The sequence below is a fragment of the Arachis ipaensis genome, chromosome B4, assembly GCF_059453495.1.
Source record: "Arachis ipaensis isolate K30076 ecotype BB chromosome B4, ASM5945349v1, whole genome shotgun sequence".
NCBI classification, from domain to species: Eukaryota; Viridiplantae; Streptophyta; class Magnoliopsida; order Fabales; family Fabaceae; genus Arachis; species Arachis ipaensis.
Genome location: NC_142439.1, coordinates 145,455,396 through 145,473,560, shown reverse-complemented (window position 1 = coordinate 145,473,560; position 18,165 = coordinate 145,455,396). Strand labels below are relative to the sequence as shown.

Sequence of the window (18,165 nt, the reverse complement as noted above, 5' to 3'; positions counted from 1 at the left end):
CATACTATTTCTTTTCTTAGTTGATTGGTAAAATCAAATAGACCAAGTCTACTTATCTTGAAAGCTAACTACTCAAGCAAACAGAAAACAGAAATGAATAAAGGGATTTGATTATTGGATTCAAAGTCTTGCAAGTTGAACGGCACCTAACAAATTACTATTAAGAGGAAGAACGGCAATGCCGGCCCTTTTTTTATTTAAATAGAAAAAGCCCTGCAAATGCCACAATAGTTTTAGGCTTCGTATAAAGATGTCTGCATGTGAGTTTTTACTTAGTTTTAAACTTCTAGATATAAATGCAAACTCCATTCCCTATATTTGGTGTGTACTCTTAGCCCTCCCTCTTTAAAAAATGAGAATATCGTTGAATACCTTTGGATATGTAGTGCTTCTCCTATTCACAGTAACTGCTGACTTATGTTTGTGCAGAAACTCAACTTCATTTGGGAGCAATGAGCAAGAGAGCCAGGCTCTTCTCACCTTCAAAAATAGCCTTCTAAGTTTCTTCGATTTTGATCCATCCTCACCACCTATACTTCCATCATGGGAAGGCCATGAATGCTGCCAGTGGGAAGGCATAGCTTGCAACAATGTTACTGGACATGTTGTCAAGATTGAACTCAACAGCGGTTGTGTGTCATGCCTTTCATGGGAAGACACTGCTTATATAGAACCAAACTATATTGACTCTTCACCTGATTTGTATGCTGAACACTTGAATCCATCTCTGTTGCACTTAAAACACTTGAGCCATTTGGATTTGAGTGCAGTTTTACTTTATTCGAGTCCGGTAAAGCTCCTTGGTTCTATGCAACAACTTAGATATCTTTCTCTCTGCACTGAGTTTGAAGACATGATTCCCAGCAGTATTGGAAACCTCACCAATTTGCGTGTTCTTCACATCAATAACATCTATGGGGCTTATTCTGATGATCTTAGTTGGCTTGCTCAACTTTCATCATTACAATACCTTGGATTCTTTCGTGTTAATCTTTCCATGGCACACAATTTGTTTCAGGTACTTAACATGCTTCCTTCTTTGACTCAGATACACCTATTTGATTGTGGGCTTGGAAACATGCCAATTCCTCTTCTTCCAATTAATCTCACGAATCTAACACATGTTCAAGTCCTTAATATTGCATCCAATGATATCCAAGATCCAATCCTAGATGCTTTCAGAAACATGACTTCCATTGAAGTTCTTGACATTTCAGAAAACAACTTGACTTCACTGCCACATTGGTTGGATAAATTTAATAATCTTGTTGGTATGTTCCTTGCTAACAACAGATTTTCTGGTCGGTTTCTTCCTGATATTCAAAACGCGACCATTAGAGACTCCGACCATAGTAATACCAATTCATGTTCTGATAGGTTTTTTCCTAATCTTCAAAACATGACCTTCATTAGAGTCTTTGATCTTAGTAATACCAATCTCTGTTCTGTACCTTCATGGTTAAGTAAATGTAAGAGCCTTGTGAAGTTAGGCCTTGCACACAATTTTCTTCACGGATCAATTCCGTATGCTCTAAGAAATTTGACATCCCTCACAGTTCTTGACCTCTCTGATAACAAACTCACTTCAATTCCAATTTGGTTAGGTGAGTTAAAGAGTCTTATCCATCTCTCTCTTGAAAGCAATGATATCACTAGTTTAGAGGAGGGTTCTCTAGCATCAATTTTGGGAAATATGTGTCACTTAAAAGAATTTTATTTGCCTGGATACAAGCTTCAAGGAGAGGTATTTGCCAGTAATTCAAATATATCTGGCTGCAACAACTATGATTTGGAGGTGTTAGATTTGAGTTATAACAACTTCAGTGGTATGTTACCAAGCTGGTTGGGGAAATTTAAAAATTTAAATTACCTTGATCTCAGCTCAAATTCGTTTTCTGGCCCCATTCTACATAGTCTTGGAGAACTGGTGAATCTCACATGCTTGGACCTTTCTTCTAACTTATTTAATGGTGTTATTCCTTGGAGTATTGGGAAGCTTGAAAACCTAGGCACACTAGATCTTTCATCCAACTTCTTTACTGGTGTCATTCCTTGGAGTATTGGGAAGCTTGAAAACCTAGGCACACTAGATCTTTCATCCAACTTCTTTACTGGTGTCATTCCTTGGAGTCTTGGAAAACTTGAAAATGCAGAATTTATGAACCTTGCTAGTAACCATTTGTATGGGAACATTCCAGATAGTCTTGGACAACTCAAAAATCTGTATACCCTTAATCTTTCTTCTAACTCTTTGGAAGGACCAATTAGCTATTTAAAAGGATGGACTGCAATGAAGAGTCTTAGCACCTTGTCTCTCTCCAATAACCAAATCGATGGATCGATTCCAGAAAACCTTGGTGAGATAATGCCTAGTTTGAGGTACTTGTCACTTGATAATAACCATATAAATGGTTCAATTCCAACTTCATTGTGCAAACTCAAAGCATTGGTGGCTATTGATATTTCCAACAACAAATTATCTGGTAGAATTCCAGATTGTCAAAGAGATGGACTTATAGAAGAAATTGATTTGTCATCAAACAACTTATCAGGTGTCATTCCAAACTCTATCTGGAATATGTCATCATTGGTGTGGTTGCATTTGAACAAGAATAGTCTTCATGGAGAACTTTCACTGTCCTTAAACTTCAAAAAACTGCTGATCTTGGATCTTGGTGAGAATCAATTATCGGGTTCCATATCTTCGTGGAAGAATGACACATTTCCCACGCTTCAAATTCTTAGATTGCGGGGAAACATGTTCAATGGTACTGTCCCTTCAAACTTGTGCCAATTTGCTAAATTGAAAATATTGGACCTTGCTAACAATGATTTAAGAGGTCCAATACCTCATTGCATTGGCAATATTACAGGAATGGTTTCAGAAACCGAAATCCTTCCAAATGGGGCACTGTTCAATGGCACCAAGCAATGGAATCAAGAGGATGTCAAGCAAGTCATCAAGGGAAGAGAGCTTGATTACACTAAAAATTTGGTTTTTTTAACCAACTTGGACTTGTCAAACAATAGCTTGGAGGGACCAATTCCTAAAGAACTATCTTCACTTTCAGGATTACTTGGACTGAATTTGTCTTATAATAATCTGTCTGGAGAGATACCTGCAATGATAGGAGATATGAGGTCCCTGGAATCTCTTGATTTCTCTCATAACCACTTGTTTGGTGCTATTCCAAGTAGCATGTCCAGTTTAACTTTTCTTAGCCACTTGAACTTGTCAAACAACAACTTTTCAGGTCCAATTCCAAGAGGTAACCAGTTCCAGGTTCTTGATGATCCACTTGTTTACTCTGGCAATCCATTTCTCTGTGGAGTTCCACTTAAAACAATCTGCCCTGGTGATGATTCTCATCAAGATCCTCATGGTGGAGGCTCTGAAGATGAAGTTGGAGAAAATGACAAGTCAGATAAAATATTATTTTACTCTGTCATAGCCGTTGGCTTTGCAACTGGCTTTTGGGGAATTATTGGTGTTTTGTATCTCAAGAAGAATTGGAGGTATGCTTGCTTTGGATATGTGGATGAGGTAGCAGATAGAATTTATGTTGCAATTGCATTGAAAGTAGCAAAACTGAAGAACAGGTTGCAGTGAAAGTACCTTGATGGGTGACATTGGCACATCATGAATATTCTGAAGCCTGCTTTCTAGTTTTTACCTCTTATTAGAATGTTTCACCTCAATTCAAATAAGGCATTTCCAGAAATACTATCTTTTGTTGGCATGTTTTTGTATTTGGATTTGGTATTTTGGTTGCTGGTTATACTTTGAGTGCTCTCTTTGGTTGTTCATTTGTATCCACTACAGACACCTTTCTTTGTCTTTGTGATGCTAGTTTCATTTTAGCTTCTTTTTTTATTTTTATTTTAAATTACAATTTAATTAACTTGATTTTACACGTATGATTGAAATTTTCTCACAAGTTTCCATTTAAAATGAAATTATTACAGTTGGATTTAGTAGCAGATCGACTAAGATTATCAGATGCAATTATTTTACCTTTTTATTTATTAGTAGTAGTAGTAGCTGTAATAAACCACATAATTTTGCATACTGATATTCAACAAATTTTAAGGAATAAAGGATTTATACACAGCTCTCTAAGCAATATTGTCATTCATTTTCTCTTGATTCTTGTTATATTTATATATATTCTGTTATTTCCAGATGAAGTTAAAAACTTAAAATCCTCCTCATACTTGCTATCAATCATATATAGTAGATTGTTGTTAGTTTTCAGAGTTACCTCACTTTAATATTATGCAATTGTAATACGTATCAACTTTAAATTTTTTAGCACCAGAAACATATAAAACCTACTTGCAATTTTACCATAAATGTGAGCGGTAATTGATATAAAACAAAAGAAAGAAAAAAATGATTTCTTTAAACAAATCTCACTAAAAACATAGCTTTAATAATCTAGAAGCACACCAATCTTATTTAACATTAAGATCTACTACATGGATGAGGAATGAGGATGGTGAAAATCAATCTTCAGACTTAAAAATATGACTACTTCCTCTTCATCATTTCCTTCAATATGACTACTTTCAAGATAACTGCAACATAGATCTTGTCAGCTACCTTGTCCACATATCCAAAGCAAACATACCTCCAGTTCTTTTTGAAATACAAGACCCCAATAATTCCCCAGAAACCGGTTGCAAAGCCAAGAGCTATGACTGAGTAAAACAACTCTGTCTAGCTTGTCATTTTCCCTATCTTCTTTTTTATAGCCTTCTATATCATGAACATGATGAGGACCATCACCAGGACAATGTTTTGGAAGTGGAGCTCCACAGAGATATTGGTTACCAGTGTAACTGAGTGGATCATTTAAGACTTGAAACTGATTTTCATCTGGAATTGGTCCTGAAAGGTTGTTGTATGATAAATTCAAGTGACTCAAAAAATATTTAAGTCAATCATACTCTTTGGAATAGTACCAGAAAGAAAGATGATTATGAGACAAGTCAATAGATTCCAACGACTTCATGTCTCCAATCATCTTAGGAATCTCCCCAAAGAAATCATTGAAGGACAAATTGAGTCCAATCAATCTTGAAAGAGAAGATATTTCGGCAGGAATTGATCCAGACAAAAAATTGTTTGACAAGTCCAAGTTGACTACATATTTCAAGTTTCTAATGTAATCAAGTTCACTGCCTTTGATGACTTGCTTCACAACCTCATTGCCCCACCCACTTGATTCTCCCAAAGATAATGAATTATATGCTGAAATCATTCCTGTAATATTGCCAACGCAATGAGGAATTGGACCTACTAAATTATTTTCAGCAAGGTCCAAGATTTGCAATGCAGCAACTTTACAGAAACTTGAAGGGATGCCACCATGTAAAAAGTTTCTCCTCATCCTGCCATTCCAAGAAGGTATGACACCTGTTAGTTGATTCTACCCAAGATCTAACAGTGTCAATTCTTTCATGTTTGTCAAGGATGAAGGAAGTTTTCCTTGAAACTTGTTATTATTCAAATGCAGCCACTCCAATGATGACAGATTCCAAATTGTGCTTGGAATTTCGCTTGATAACTTATTGTTAGAAACATCAAAACTGTACAAGGATTCAAGTTTGCCCAATGAAATCGGCAATGAACCATTTATAAGGTTATCATGAAGAAACAAGGAGTGTAATTTTGGCATTTTGTCTTGAAGACTTTCTGGAATGGATCCAATTATTTGATTATAAGAGAGATCCAAGCTCATGAGGCTCATGAGCTGGGGCCATGAATTTATTAAATCATTGAGTGTGCCTTGCAAGTAGTTATAAGAAAGATCAGGCCCTTGCAGACTCTTGAGTTGACCCAAGTTTTGAGAAATTTCACCACTAAAATAATTAGAAGAAAGATCAAGGTTTTGTAGATTCACAAGTTTTGCAAGACTTTGGGGTATTGATCCATTTAAAATGTTACTTCCAAGATTTAACACACTCAATTTTGTCAAATTTCCAATAGAAAAAAGGAATGGGACCGGAGAATGAATTTGACCTCAAATCAAGGTACTTTAAATTTTTAAATTGTCCCAACCAACTTGAAAAAAGACCAACAAATTCATTGTCACTCAAACTCATGTACTCTAAGGCATAGCTATTACAGCTAGATAGAGTTCCTTTGTTTTTGAAAGCAAACCCTTGACAATTGCTTTCGGACAAATCAAAGACTTCTAGATGACATAGATTGCTCAAAGTTGATGAAAGAAAATCGTCTTCCACTGAAGTGAAATTATTCTCAGAAAGAACTAGATAAACAAGACTCTTTAACTCGCCTAACCACAATAGAAGTGAGATCAAGGTGTTGTTGGAAAGACTAAGATGTGTGAGAGAAGTCAAATTTCGTAAAGCATAAGGAACTGAACCATAAAGCAGATTACTCGAAAGTTCTAAGCTAACAAGGTTTTCAAACCTCCCCAACCACAATGGCATTGTTGGACTCAGACTGTTTTCACTCAAGTCGAGGGACCTAATGGAAGTCTGTTCTGAAGAGTAGAAGGAAGTTCACCAGAAAGACCACAGTCTTGAAGGGATAGTACTTGAAGGTTATCAAAATGAGCAAACCATAGAGGCAACCAAGTTAAATTCTAATTATGAGAAAGCTGGAGGTCTTTAATGGAGGTCAGATTTCTCAAAGGATCAAGGACCGTAACATTGTTGAAAGACAAATCCAGGTTGACAAGATTTTGAAGTTGGGCTAACCATGGCGGCACAAAGCTTAGAAGGTTGCCTGAGATGCGAAGGACTTTGATGGAAGTGATGTTCCGAAAAGCATGTAGAACTGGTGAGTCTTGATTAAGACCATTCCATGCAAGGTTGAGGAGTTGGAGACGGGTGAGATTTGTGAGAGGAAAAATCGGATCAGAAACAAGTGATGAAGACACTTGTCCAAGGCCACATGCAGGTAGGTGTAAGTGTAAGAGAGAAGGAAGCGTGTTAAGTACCTTAAACAGATCCAGGGAAAGATCCACACCACCCAAGCCAAGGTATTGTAATGAGGAAAGTGGAGCGAGCCAAGTACTGTCAGTAGTGTTGGTGAGAGTGAGACCTGCGAGATAAAGAGTACGTAAGTTGGTGAGGTTTCCAATGCTGCTACTGGGAATAGTGGTCACTAATGGCGAAGAAGAATCGTCATAGACTCCTCCTTGCAGAGAAAGATAGCGTAGGCTTTGCATAGAAGCAAGGAATGTTGTTGGAGTCCGATTAATAAAAACAACTCCAGAAAGATCTAAGTAAATCAAATGTTGAAGTTGTGAGAGATACGGATTAACATCTTCCAAAGTAAATGTCACACTTGGGAAGCAATAATAATCATGGTCAGTTTTAAAAAATAAGAAACAGAGATCGTTGAGATCAAGCATGACAATATGTCCAATGACATTGTCGCAGGCTATGTCTTCCCAATCACAGCAATCACCATCGCCTTCCCACGATAGAAGGCGATTCTCTCCCGCCTTGAGTGGTAGCTCAAAGAAGGTCAAACGTCTTTTGAAATTGAGAAGAGCCTCTCTTTCTAGTTGAAGGCAGCCATACGAACCTCCAATTTGAGTGATGAGCAGCACTATCAAATTCAAAACCACAGTAAAAGCAATAGCGTTGTTGGAGTATTGCTTTCTTCTCATTTTCTCGACGGAAACTGAAACTGAAAACTGAAATAATGTTACAAAATATTTGAAAAGGCAAAAGATACGTATGTAGTGTGGTGTTGATATGGATGGATATACAACTCCTCCAGCATCCACATATTTATAGGGTCTCAAAAATGATGTGCTTATCTAGTAAACTAGAGAATAAAATATCTCTATTGTCTCATGCAATCTTTCCTACAAAAGACTTCATTAATTATTTCAAAATTTCCTAAAAAGAAATATATTTTCACTTTATTATTGTTAACTACAAAAATAAAATATCCAGTCGTAATGAGAATCTTACTCCATCCTTTATTTATAAAATAAATATTAAAAATAAATTCAGTTACACATATATTCTCGTTAATACGTGAATATATATTATCATTATTATCGGTGAATCTTACATTTTTTCTTATACTGAAGTAAAAAAAAAGAAGTAACATGTTTTCTTTTCTAATTTAAAAAAATTTTAAAGTTATTTCTAACAATTGATTTGACTCAATTTTATTTTTAAAATTAAAATAAATTTTAATTTTATTACATCTATTAAATTTTTTACAATTAATAAATAGTCACTTTATCTTTTCAGATTTATCTCTGTACGCATCATAATTATTTTATCTCTATCATTATCAACTAGTAGCAAAATTTTATACCAAATAAAGAATAACTGTCTAAATAATTTTGATATAGACTCCACTTAAAATAAGTTTGTCTAACTTCATTTAGAGTATTATTACAAAATTTGAAGTCATTTTTTAAAATCTTGTTGCAAATAATTAAAATAAACTTTTTATTAAATTTGACTCTTTAAAATTTTAAAAGTTGTATCCCACTTTTTTTCATAAATTATTAGAATTGTAAAACTATCAATTAGAGTTGATATTATTAAAGTTATATTTTTTCTTCTTAAAATATTAGTCTTCTTTTTTAAAAAAAGCTTTAATTTTTCATCATTATAGTAGTAGAAAATTGGAAATATATAAATCATAAAATATTTAAAAAAATTATAGTTAGAATGATAAATATTTATTACAATAATTGTTGAATATTTGAATGTCTTTGTTTAGAAAAAAATTCTAACAAAAAAATCATAAAGAATAAAATAATACTAAGTTAAGTAGTTAAGAAAAAATTTACAAAATTAAAAATTTAAAAAGTTTATGAAATTTTGGAAGAGTTTTGTGGTTTTATGCAAGGTTGTCCAATTCGCGAGTCTAAGTAAACTCGTTGAGCTGACCTAGACTCGACTCGCGAGTTAACTCGTAGACTCGTACGAGTTCACCTGTTATGAAGTTTTATATATATATATTTACTCAATTCTAACCTTTCAAAATTAATAATATCAATCTTAAAGCACATAATAAATTAAAATAATAGCATACATTATAACAAATACTTTAAAATACATATTCAAATCCTCTATAATTATTCTTATTCAAATACAACATAGAACACACAAAATAAAAAATTCTAAATCTGTAATACTAAATCTTTAATTGAACATTGAACAATATCAAATAATCAAATTAACTCTAATCAAAATAATTAATTACTAATCAACCACGAATGGATGAACCATCTGGCCATCTAACATAAATGATAAGCAATAGGCTAAAATTAAAAGCAATAAAATTAAAAAAAAAAAAAAAAAAAAACTAAATCAAGAAGCAAAGGCTCAAAGAAAGGGCAAAAGGCATACAAAAAATAGAGGATATAGAAAAAAAGAAGGGGCAAAGTCCCAGCAACAGTAGATCGAAGACAAGGGTGCAGCAGGCAGCAGTGGTGAGGGAGCAACAACAACACAAAACAACGGTGACAAATAGTCATGGATTTCACGACGTTGCAAACCAGAGCAGAGATATGACTGTAGGAGAAGCAGTCGAACTCGTAAACGGTGATAGCATGATGGAGTTGCGGATAGTGGAGATGTGAATAATACAAAGCAGAAGGCAACATAGGTAAAATTCACAAAGACAATGGCGCAAATTAGAGTAGGGGTAACAGACGCAGTCGAACAACAGTAGCTCGACGGGGAACGGCGACTGCGGCAGAACATGGAGAAAGTGAGACTTGAGAGAAACGACGCAGATGAGAGAGTTGTGAGTGAGTTTTCTTTCATTCTTTGGGAGTGTTATCGTATCCCTAATAAAAAAAAATGTTTTTTTTTTGTTTCAAAATGACGGTTTTTTGAGCAAAAATGAAGAAAAACACAAACTCACTAACTCGGTCTTAGACTCACGAGTTTGTCCGAATTTAATCGAGTCTAGCCGAGTTTACTCACGATAGAGTCTATACCCGAGTCAACTCGATTCCATTTCTAAACTCGTAAACTCGTACGAGTTTACGAGTTAACTCGAGAGTTTGAAAACAATGATTTTATGTTTATTTAATTGAGTTTTTTAGTTAGTCGAAATTTAAAAAACCAAATTATCTAGGTCCATTTCATCTATTAATTCAATATATGTTATATATTATTATAATTGAATATGAATTTAAATTCTGATACTCTAAGATAATTAAGTTAGAGAACTAAAATATCAACCAATTAAACAATCAATCCTACATATAATAAAACTACTATTTTTTTTTTTCCAAAAAATTTGGAACCCTCATCGCCTAAACAAAGATCCGCGGATGTGTTATCAACACTATCCTTCACTCCTCCCCAACCAACCTCTACCACATACATATCATTGTTCTTTCTTTTTCTTCTTTTTTTATTATTATTATTATTATTATTATTATTATTATTATTATTATTATTATTATTATTATTATTATTAGGATTAAATACGATTTTAGTCCGTAAGATATATATTAAAATTTTTTTTTCAACTCCTTTTTATATACAAAATCGTTCCTAAAGTTTAAAATCAAATTTTAAAATCGTCATTTTTACTTAAATATTAAAATTTTTAACCAAATTACCCATACAAAAAAATTTATAAAATAAAAAATAAATAAATAAGAGAAATAGAGTGTTCTATTCCTGGGAAGGGGAAAGAAAAGAAGAAAAAGGAAAAGAGAAAAAGAAAAGAAACTGTCTACGATCCACCTCTGTTTTCGCTTTTATCGCGCACATATGTACGATTTTGGTTCTTAAAGTAAGAACGATTTTAAAACTAAGTTAAACCTTATGGATGATTTTGTATCTAAAAAAAGGTTAAAAAAAAAATTTTTTTTGACCTATACTTTAGAGATCAAAATCATACTTAACTCTTATTATTATTATCAACTGACAAATTATTACTAATCTAGATATGTATAATACTATAATTACTATAATTTTGGTAAAATTGATCAAAAAGTATTTATTTTAATTTTATAAAAGTGTATCTTCTATAAATAAAAAGTATTACATAGATATATCTTAAAAAAGAAAATAATGTTATTTTCTCTAAAGTTTTTCGTAAGATAATGTATAGGAAACGCTTCACGTGTGCCACAATACGGGACTGGAGTTTCAGAACTCCAACTTCTAAATGCGTTCAGATTTAATATAAAAAATTTTATTGACTAAAATGAGGCGAAGCTTTGATAACGTGGACTCAAGTTAGGTGGGATGCAGCATGGAGATTCGACTGGCGGTGGAAGTGAGCTGTTAACACAATGTTAAAGGTCAGATTTGGCCAAAATTTGGTTGAGTAAACTGACGGGACTTGTAACCCACGCTAAGGTAGCGTTTGTTTTGGGATACTGAGACAGAGACGGAGAAACTGAGACTCAGTATCATGTTTGTTGGCTCAGAGATTAGTACTAAAATTCCTGTCTCTGTCTCTAAAATTTCAGTATTTCAGTACCTCCAAAAAGTGAGGACACAGGGGACTGAAATTTTTAGAGACAGAGACTGAAACTTTAATAACATTTTATACCTAAAATACTCTCATTTCAATTAATTAATTTCAATTTTATCTTTTGTACAAATTAAATTAGAGTTTCATTCTTGTTTTAATTTCTGTCTCTCACTTTGTACCAAACATAATACTGAGATTTATTTCTGTCTCTATCTCTTAATCTCTGTTTCTCAATTTTAATCTTTCAGTCTCTATCTCTCTACCAAACGCTACCTAACAGCCACATGGCTTAGGCTTCTGGGCATGGCATTGAGGTCCGATTAATCATGGGCCGTTTAATGACATATTGAGGTAAAACCCAAAAAATAAAAAGAAAAGAAATTAATTAAGTTGGATTGATCTAGTAGTTAGCTCCCTAGTTGGTTAATCCATTGACTTATGGGACAGAATTTATTTTTAAGAAATGGGATATTTTGATAACTCAATATGGTTTTTTTTTTACCAAAAATAGAAAGACTCGGACTCGCAACTTTTAAATGAGTATGAAAAGATTATGCCATTTGAATTATAATTCGTTGACAAAGTGTTCTTTTTATATGGCTAAGTTGACCAAAATAAAAAAAGAAATTAAATTTATAAAATCAGAATTGAGACAGAAAAAATATTGCAAAAAATAATTAAAAAAAAAATAACACTTCAACGAAAAAAGATTAAACACAATCTTTTTTACTTAGTTTTGTTATATATCAAAATTAATGATTCCGAAAAATCAGTTTCGTTTTTTAAGGTTTTGGGGATAGGAAGCAACTCAAATAAAGAAGTTTAAAACATCTTTATTTTTTTTTTGGTGACTCATTTTTTTTTGGTGATTTTAAAACATCTTTATTTAAAGTTATTTTTTAATAATTAAAATTTAATATATATAATTAATTAAATTGTGTTATTTTTGTCAAAATTAGATCAGATAAATTGATTTGGTCAAAAAATTGGTGAATTACATCTTGAACCGATCTAAATTAATATTTTTTTTATAAAAATGACTACAATATCTCTATTATAAAAAATGACTAAAATTATTATTATTATTATTATTATTATTATTATTATTATTATTATTATTATATTTTGAGAATCTTAAATTCTAACCCTTTTCTTCTCTCTGTGTCGTCATAGAGTTAAGATTTAGGATTCTCAAAATTTCAAAAAAAAATATATAATAGCAGTATCTTAGTCATTTTTTATATAAAAAAATAATAATTTAGACCGGTTTAAGATTTATTTAGTTTACCGATTTTTCGACCAAATCAATTTATCTGATCTAATTTTGACAAAAATAACATAATTTAATCAATTATATACATTAAATTTTAATTATTAAAAAACATCTTTAAAAAAATACGTTTTAAATGTCTTTATTTAAGTAGCTCCCTTAAGGATATTATAAATTTGTTATTAAATTATTTTTGTTATATAATTCATTTTTGATACATAACAAGAATAAAATTAATGTACTTAATTCAGTTTTCATATATAACAAGAACTAAATAAAAAGGATTGTTTTTAGTTTAATTTTTAATGTAATTAATTTATTGACATATCTTATTGTGATGTTTATAAATTGTATCGCAAACTTTTTCTAGTTTAATTTATTTTTCATTTTATAAATTTAATGGAAGTAAAAGTTAAATTAAAGTGGATAGATTGTTATTTTTATCTTCGGAATGCTAGCAAAAGTACACTGCATCTCATATAGAAAAGCATATATGTTAAAATAGAAATTGACTAAATTAGTTCGTTGTTGTTCTTGCTAAGAAGAAAATGAGATTGAAACAAGGACAAACATTGAAAAATTCGATTACAATAAGCATAGATAACAGTATTCTAAATGTAACAAAACGCAATTTTTGTTAATTAGCGTTGAAAGCGTGATTCAACCACGGAGTATCTTCGAGACTCACCGTGCGCCAATCAGCTCCGCGCCTTTTCTCTCAAAGCTACAAACTGCCCAACGTAGTCTTTTCCATTTTAGATGTGGGGTGAATTGGTAATTCAATAAATTGCTAAAAAACAAAATTTTACAAGCAACTTGATCGTACATGGAGTTCTGAAACTCCAATACCGTACCATGGCACACGTGAAACACTTCCGTGTATATATATATATATATATATTTCGTGGAGCTAAGCTATTGAGACTATGTATCTAATAGGAAGGTATACTCTGTCATTTTTTAAAAGTTTGAAATGCCGTGATTTAGAGTCATTCAGATTTAATATTAAAAAAAAGGGATAAGTATGATTTTGGTCCCAACGTAGGGGCTAAAATTTTTTTCGTCCCTCGCCTTTTTTTTGCTCTAAAATGATCCCCAAGGTTTCGGTTTGTTTTAAAATCGTCCTTTTTACTAATTTTATTTTTTTTATTACCAAATTACCCTTTATTAAAAAATTTTTTAAATAAAATAAATATAAAATAAATATAAAATAAAAAAAGAAAGGGGATACAGAAGTGAAGTGGGGTGGGGTGGGGGGGCCGAGAAAGAAAGAAAAGGGGGGGGGGGGGGGGAGGGGGGCCGAGAAAGGTGGGGGGGGGGTGGAGGGTGGAGGGGGGAGAGAAGAGGGACGCCATGCCGCCGCACCGCCGCCGCTCCGCCGTCCGCCACTTCTTCTTCTTCTTCTTCTTCTCTCATCGCCGCCGCCACCGGTCTTCATTACCGCCGCCGCTCTTCGCTGTCGCCGCCGCTCTTCGCTCCGCCGCCGCTCTGCTCCTCGAGGAAGGGGGAAGGGAACACGAAGGGAGAAGAGGGGGGAGGGGGGGTTTCGGGAAGAAGAGGGGGAAGGGGGAGGGTCCTCGCCGCCGCCCCGCCGCTCTTCACGGACGCCGCCGCTCTTCGCTGCCGCCGCCCCGCCGCTCTGCCGCACCACCGCACCGCACCCCCGCCGCATCACCGCACCACACCACCACCACCTTCTTCTCCTTCTCCTTCTCCTTCTCCTTCTCCTTCTCCTTCTGCTGCTTCTGTTTTTGATTATCAATTTTTCTAGTTTCTGTTCTTTTTTGGTTGTTCTTCTGATTCATTTATCAATTATTTTTGCTGAGTTCTAAGTTCTGGGTTGAGTTTTGATGATGATGATGTGTTATGGGTTCTGGGTTGAGTGATGGGTTCTTGTTTTTTTTGTTGTTGTTGTTCTTCTGCTTGTAACTGCTTTTGTTGTTGTTGTTCATTTGATTTCATTGTTGTTCTTTGTTTCTGGTTATTGTTGTTGTTGTTTCATTGGTTGATTCCATTGTTGTTCTGCTTCTGCGCTTCTGTTCTTCAATTTCTGCGATTCTGTTCTTCACCTTCTGAGTTTGATGATGATGATGATGATGATGATGATGTGGTGGTGGTGGTGGTGGTGGTGGTGGTGGTGGTGGTGGTGGTGGTGGTGGCGGTGGTTCTGTTCTGGTGGTGGTGGTAGTGGTGGTGGTGGTTGATTTTGGGGTGAAGGGAAAAGGGTATTTTCGTCCGAAGGACGATTTTAAAACAAACCAAAACCTTGGGGACCATTTTAGAGCGAAAAAAAGGCGAGGGACGAAAAAAATTTTCAGCCCCTACGTTGGGGACCAAAATCATACTTATCCCTAAAAAAAATTATCGGTTCAGATGTAAAAAAATATGTATTATGTGAATATGCGCAAAAGAAATACATGAAAGAGTTCCAACTGCGGCAGGATGTTGCAGGTTTTATAGAGGTAAGCATGTTACTATTTTCTTTAGTTCGATAGATTGACTTAATATGTATGTGTGATTTTAAAGGGGTGAGCCAGCCAATATTATTATAGGTTGAGAATGTATTTTGTTGGTCCGTACTAGGGGTGGCAAAGCGGGCCGGCCCGCCCCAACCCGCCTAAGCCCGCCCCATAAACGGGGAGGACCGGCCCGCCCCGCCAATTAAAATGGGTTCAAAATGCTAGTCCGCTCCACTTTTTGGCGGATTGGCGGGTTGGCGGGCTAGCCCGTTTCTTTTTTTTTTTGAAAAATAAAATTTATTAAAATTAACCAAAAAATAATAATTAAAAAATTAAATACAAATAAAAAATAGTCAAATTATAATATAATTTTTTTACTATTTTTTTAATTTTTAATTTCAATAAAATTGTTCAAAATAATATTTGTCAATAGAATCATCTTTATTTTAAAAAATAAGTCACATAATTTGAGCATATATACGAAATTGTAAAATAAAATAAATAAAGTTAATAACTAAAAGAAGAATAAAAATAAAAAATGAAAAAAAAGTGTTTAAAAAAATTCTATAATTATTAATTTTATAATAGTAATCACTTTTTTATTTAATAAAAAAAAGAAAAATAGAAATCTTCGGCCCGGCGGACCGGCCCGGCCCGCCCCGCCCCGTCGAAACCCGCCAATTTGGCGGTGCGGGTTTGGCGGGTTTTTTTTAATTTGGCGGGCTCCAAATCCTAGCCCAACCCGCCTTTTTTAGCGGGTTTAGCGGATCGGCCCGACGGGCTCGACCCGTTTTGCCACCCCTAGTCCGTACAAAGAAAAAGAAACGAAAAATATTCTTTTAAATTAATTATTTATTTCATAGAAAGACGTTAGAGCACCTACAATAGTGAGTTCCTCTTTCACTTTTTTCTGACACATAGGAACTCTAACCATTGGAGGAGAGAAGGAATGAGTTCCTGCACGGGTCTCAAGGTGAGGAAGTCCCTCTAAACAGGGACTCAAGTTAACCAATAATAACTTGTCATTTGGCAAGTTATTTTAAAAAAATATTAATATAAAATCTGAAATAATTAAATAATTATATTAAATAATGAAATAATAATTAAATTAGTAATAATTATAATAAAAATTATATTAAATAATTATATTTTTATTTAATTAATAATTTATATTAATTATTTAAAAAATAATTAATTAGATTAAATAATTAAATTTTTATTTAATTAATAATTTATATTAATTATTTATATCATAATTAATATTGAATATTATTTATATTATTATATTAAATTATAATTAATTAAATTTACTTACATTAAAAAATAAATTTAATTTTTACACCTTACAAAATAATTTTTAGTTGAGTTAGTTATTTTTATTTTTAAAATTTAAAATGCTAACGATATTACTAAAATTAGCAATTGTAAACACAAAACTATAAATTAGTGTAATTTCGAATTATATATTGTGTATTATTATTATATATGAATTTATTTAATATTAATATCTTTTAATAGTGAATTATTTTTAAATTTATAAATTTAAATAATATTATTAAAAAAATCAATTACATTAATTTTAAGTATTTTAATTAATTAATTAAATGGGACCACAATAGAGACTACAGTTAGTTCCTCCTAATAGAGAAGAGAGAGATGCTTTAAGTTTCTATTTACCGTTTATGACGCAAAAGCTGATGTGGAGTTACTTTTTATGACAGATGGGCCATAAATAGAGACTAAGATGAATTCCCTACTGGAGATGGTCTTATAGACCAAAGATAAAATGAGCATACCAACTAAGCCATTGATTTTTATTTTTTTAGACAAATAAACTCTTGATTTTGTAATATATGTTTCGGTTATGTCATTTTATGGTAATAATACTTCTTAATAATAATAAATTTTATATATATTATTTTTTTAGAATTTTCTAAATGTATTTTTATATTATATATATTATCGTTTTTATCTAGTTTATATTTTTAAAAGTAACGTTTATAAATATTATTATACCTGTACTTAATCATTCATATGGCTACTATTTATATTTTTTGCTATTATACTTTAAATTTGTAAATTATTATTGATAATTTTATTATTTTTATAATTATTTATAAAATACTTTGCAAAATATCTCCTTTACAAGTTACAATACTTTAAAGACTATTTAAAAAAAAATTATTCCTAAATTTTAAATTATAAAAATAATATTACCAATAACAGTAAAATCGTCTATGATGGTCATCAAGTATATATTATTAATTATTATATCATAATAAAAATTATTTTAAAGATATGATATAAGAATAAAATTATTTTACAAACTAAGTCGAAATCAATAAAATATATTATTAGTTTGGAAAGATTTTTTTAAAAGAGTCGTCTAAAATGATCAACCAAAATTTTTAGTTTATACCTTTTTTTATTAGTCGAAATAGACCAAAATTTTAAAGAAAGTCAGTTAAATTATTTTTTTGAGAGGTAGAAATATTAATATTTAAGTATACTATTGTTTGTGATGTTGTTGTAATATACAGTAATTAAGAAAAAATGTTTTATTCTTTGTGTATTTTTGTAAAAAATTAGAAAAATAAATGTAATAGAACGAATATTAGTAATTATAAAATTTAGTGATTCTATTAGCATTAATCCAAAGTAGAGAAATTGTTTATTGAAAAAAATAAATGTTAATTTTAATTTCTAAGAGAATTCTGGTAACACAAGTTTAGAGCAGTAATAATATTTTTTTTCTAAAAAATATATTGATTGTAAAAAAATTAATGTCAAATAATTTAAAATTCAGGAATTATGAAAAAATATAAAATTATTGGAAGTAGAGAATGACATAAAAAAAAAAGTGGAGTACCGAATTAGATGTAATAAAATAATGTATTTTATTTATGGATTTAGTTAATGCATGTTATAAAGACATATGATAAGGTTATTATTAGTGAAAAATTTTAAATATTTTTATTTAA

General features: G+C 32.1%; 2 protein-coding genes across 3 annotated transcripts; one reads left to right on the top strand and one right to left on the bottom strand.

The window, feature by feature from the left end:
* Nucleotides 1-352: 352 nt before the first annotated feature.
* LOC107637390 (uncharacterized) lies at nucleotides 353-3,797 on the top strand. The gene is made up of 2 exons (XM_088485111.1): nucleotides 353-2,483; nucleotides 2,553-3,797. The coding sequence occupies exons 1-2, from the start codon at nucleotides 353-355 to the stop codon at nucleotides 3,608-3,610; spliced, it is 3,189 nt and encodes a 1,062-aa protein (XP_088341237.1). The 3' UTR covers nucleotides 3,611-3,797.
* Nucleotides 3,798-4,324: 527 nt separating this feature from the next.
* On the bottom strand, nucleotides 4,325-7,729 carry LOC107635528 (receptor-like protein EIX1). Of its 2 annotated transcripts, none has more exons than XM_016339015.3 (2): nucleotides 6,972-7,729; nucleotides 4,325-5,394 (listed from the first exon to the last, which is right to left on the bottom strand). In XM_016339015.3, the coding sequence occupies exons 1-2, from the start codon at nucleotides 7,647-7,649 to the stop codon at nucleotides 5,347-5,349; spliced, it is 726 nt and encodes a 241-aa protein (XP_016194501.1). In that variant the 5' UTR covers nucleotides 7,650-7,729; the 3' UTR covers nucleotides 4,325-5,346. The 2 variants fall into 2 exon arrangements, with proteins under 2 accessions (XP_016194501.1, XP_088339473.1); XM_088483347.1 differs by having other exon boundaries at nucleotides 4,325-4,891.
* Between the last annotated feature and the right edge of the window lie 10,436 nt (nucleotides 7,730-18,165).

Excerpts from the sequence above, each read along its gene's own strand:
- LOC107637390 (XM_088485111.1), top strand. The coding sequence starts at position 353 with ATGAGAATATCGTTGAATACCTTTGGATATGTAGTGCTTCTCCTATTC. Across the intron at positions 2,484-2,552 it reads TTCCAACAACAAATTATCTG|GTGTCATTCCAAACTCTATC; the intron begins GTAGAATTCCAG and ends ACAACTTATCAG.
- LOC107635528 (XM_016339015.3), bottom strand. The coding sequence starts at position 7,649 with ATGAGAAGAAAGCAATACTCCAACAACGCTATTGCTTTTACTGTGGTT. Across the intron at positions 5,395-6,971 it reads TTTCCCTGGATCTGTTTAAG|GATGAGGAGAAACTTTTTAC; the intron begins GTACTTAACACG and ends TTGGAATGGCAG.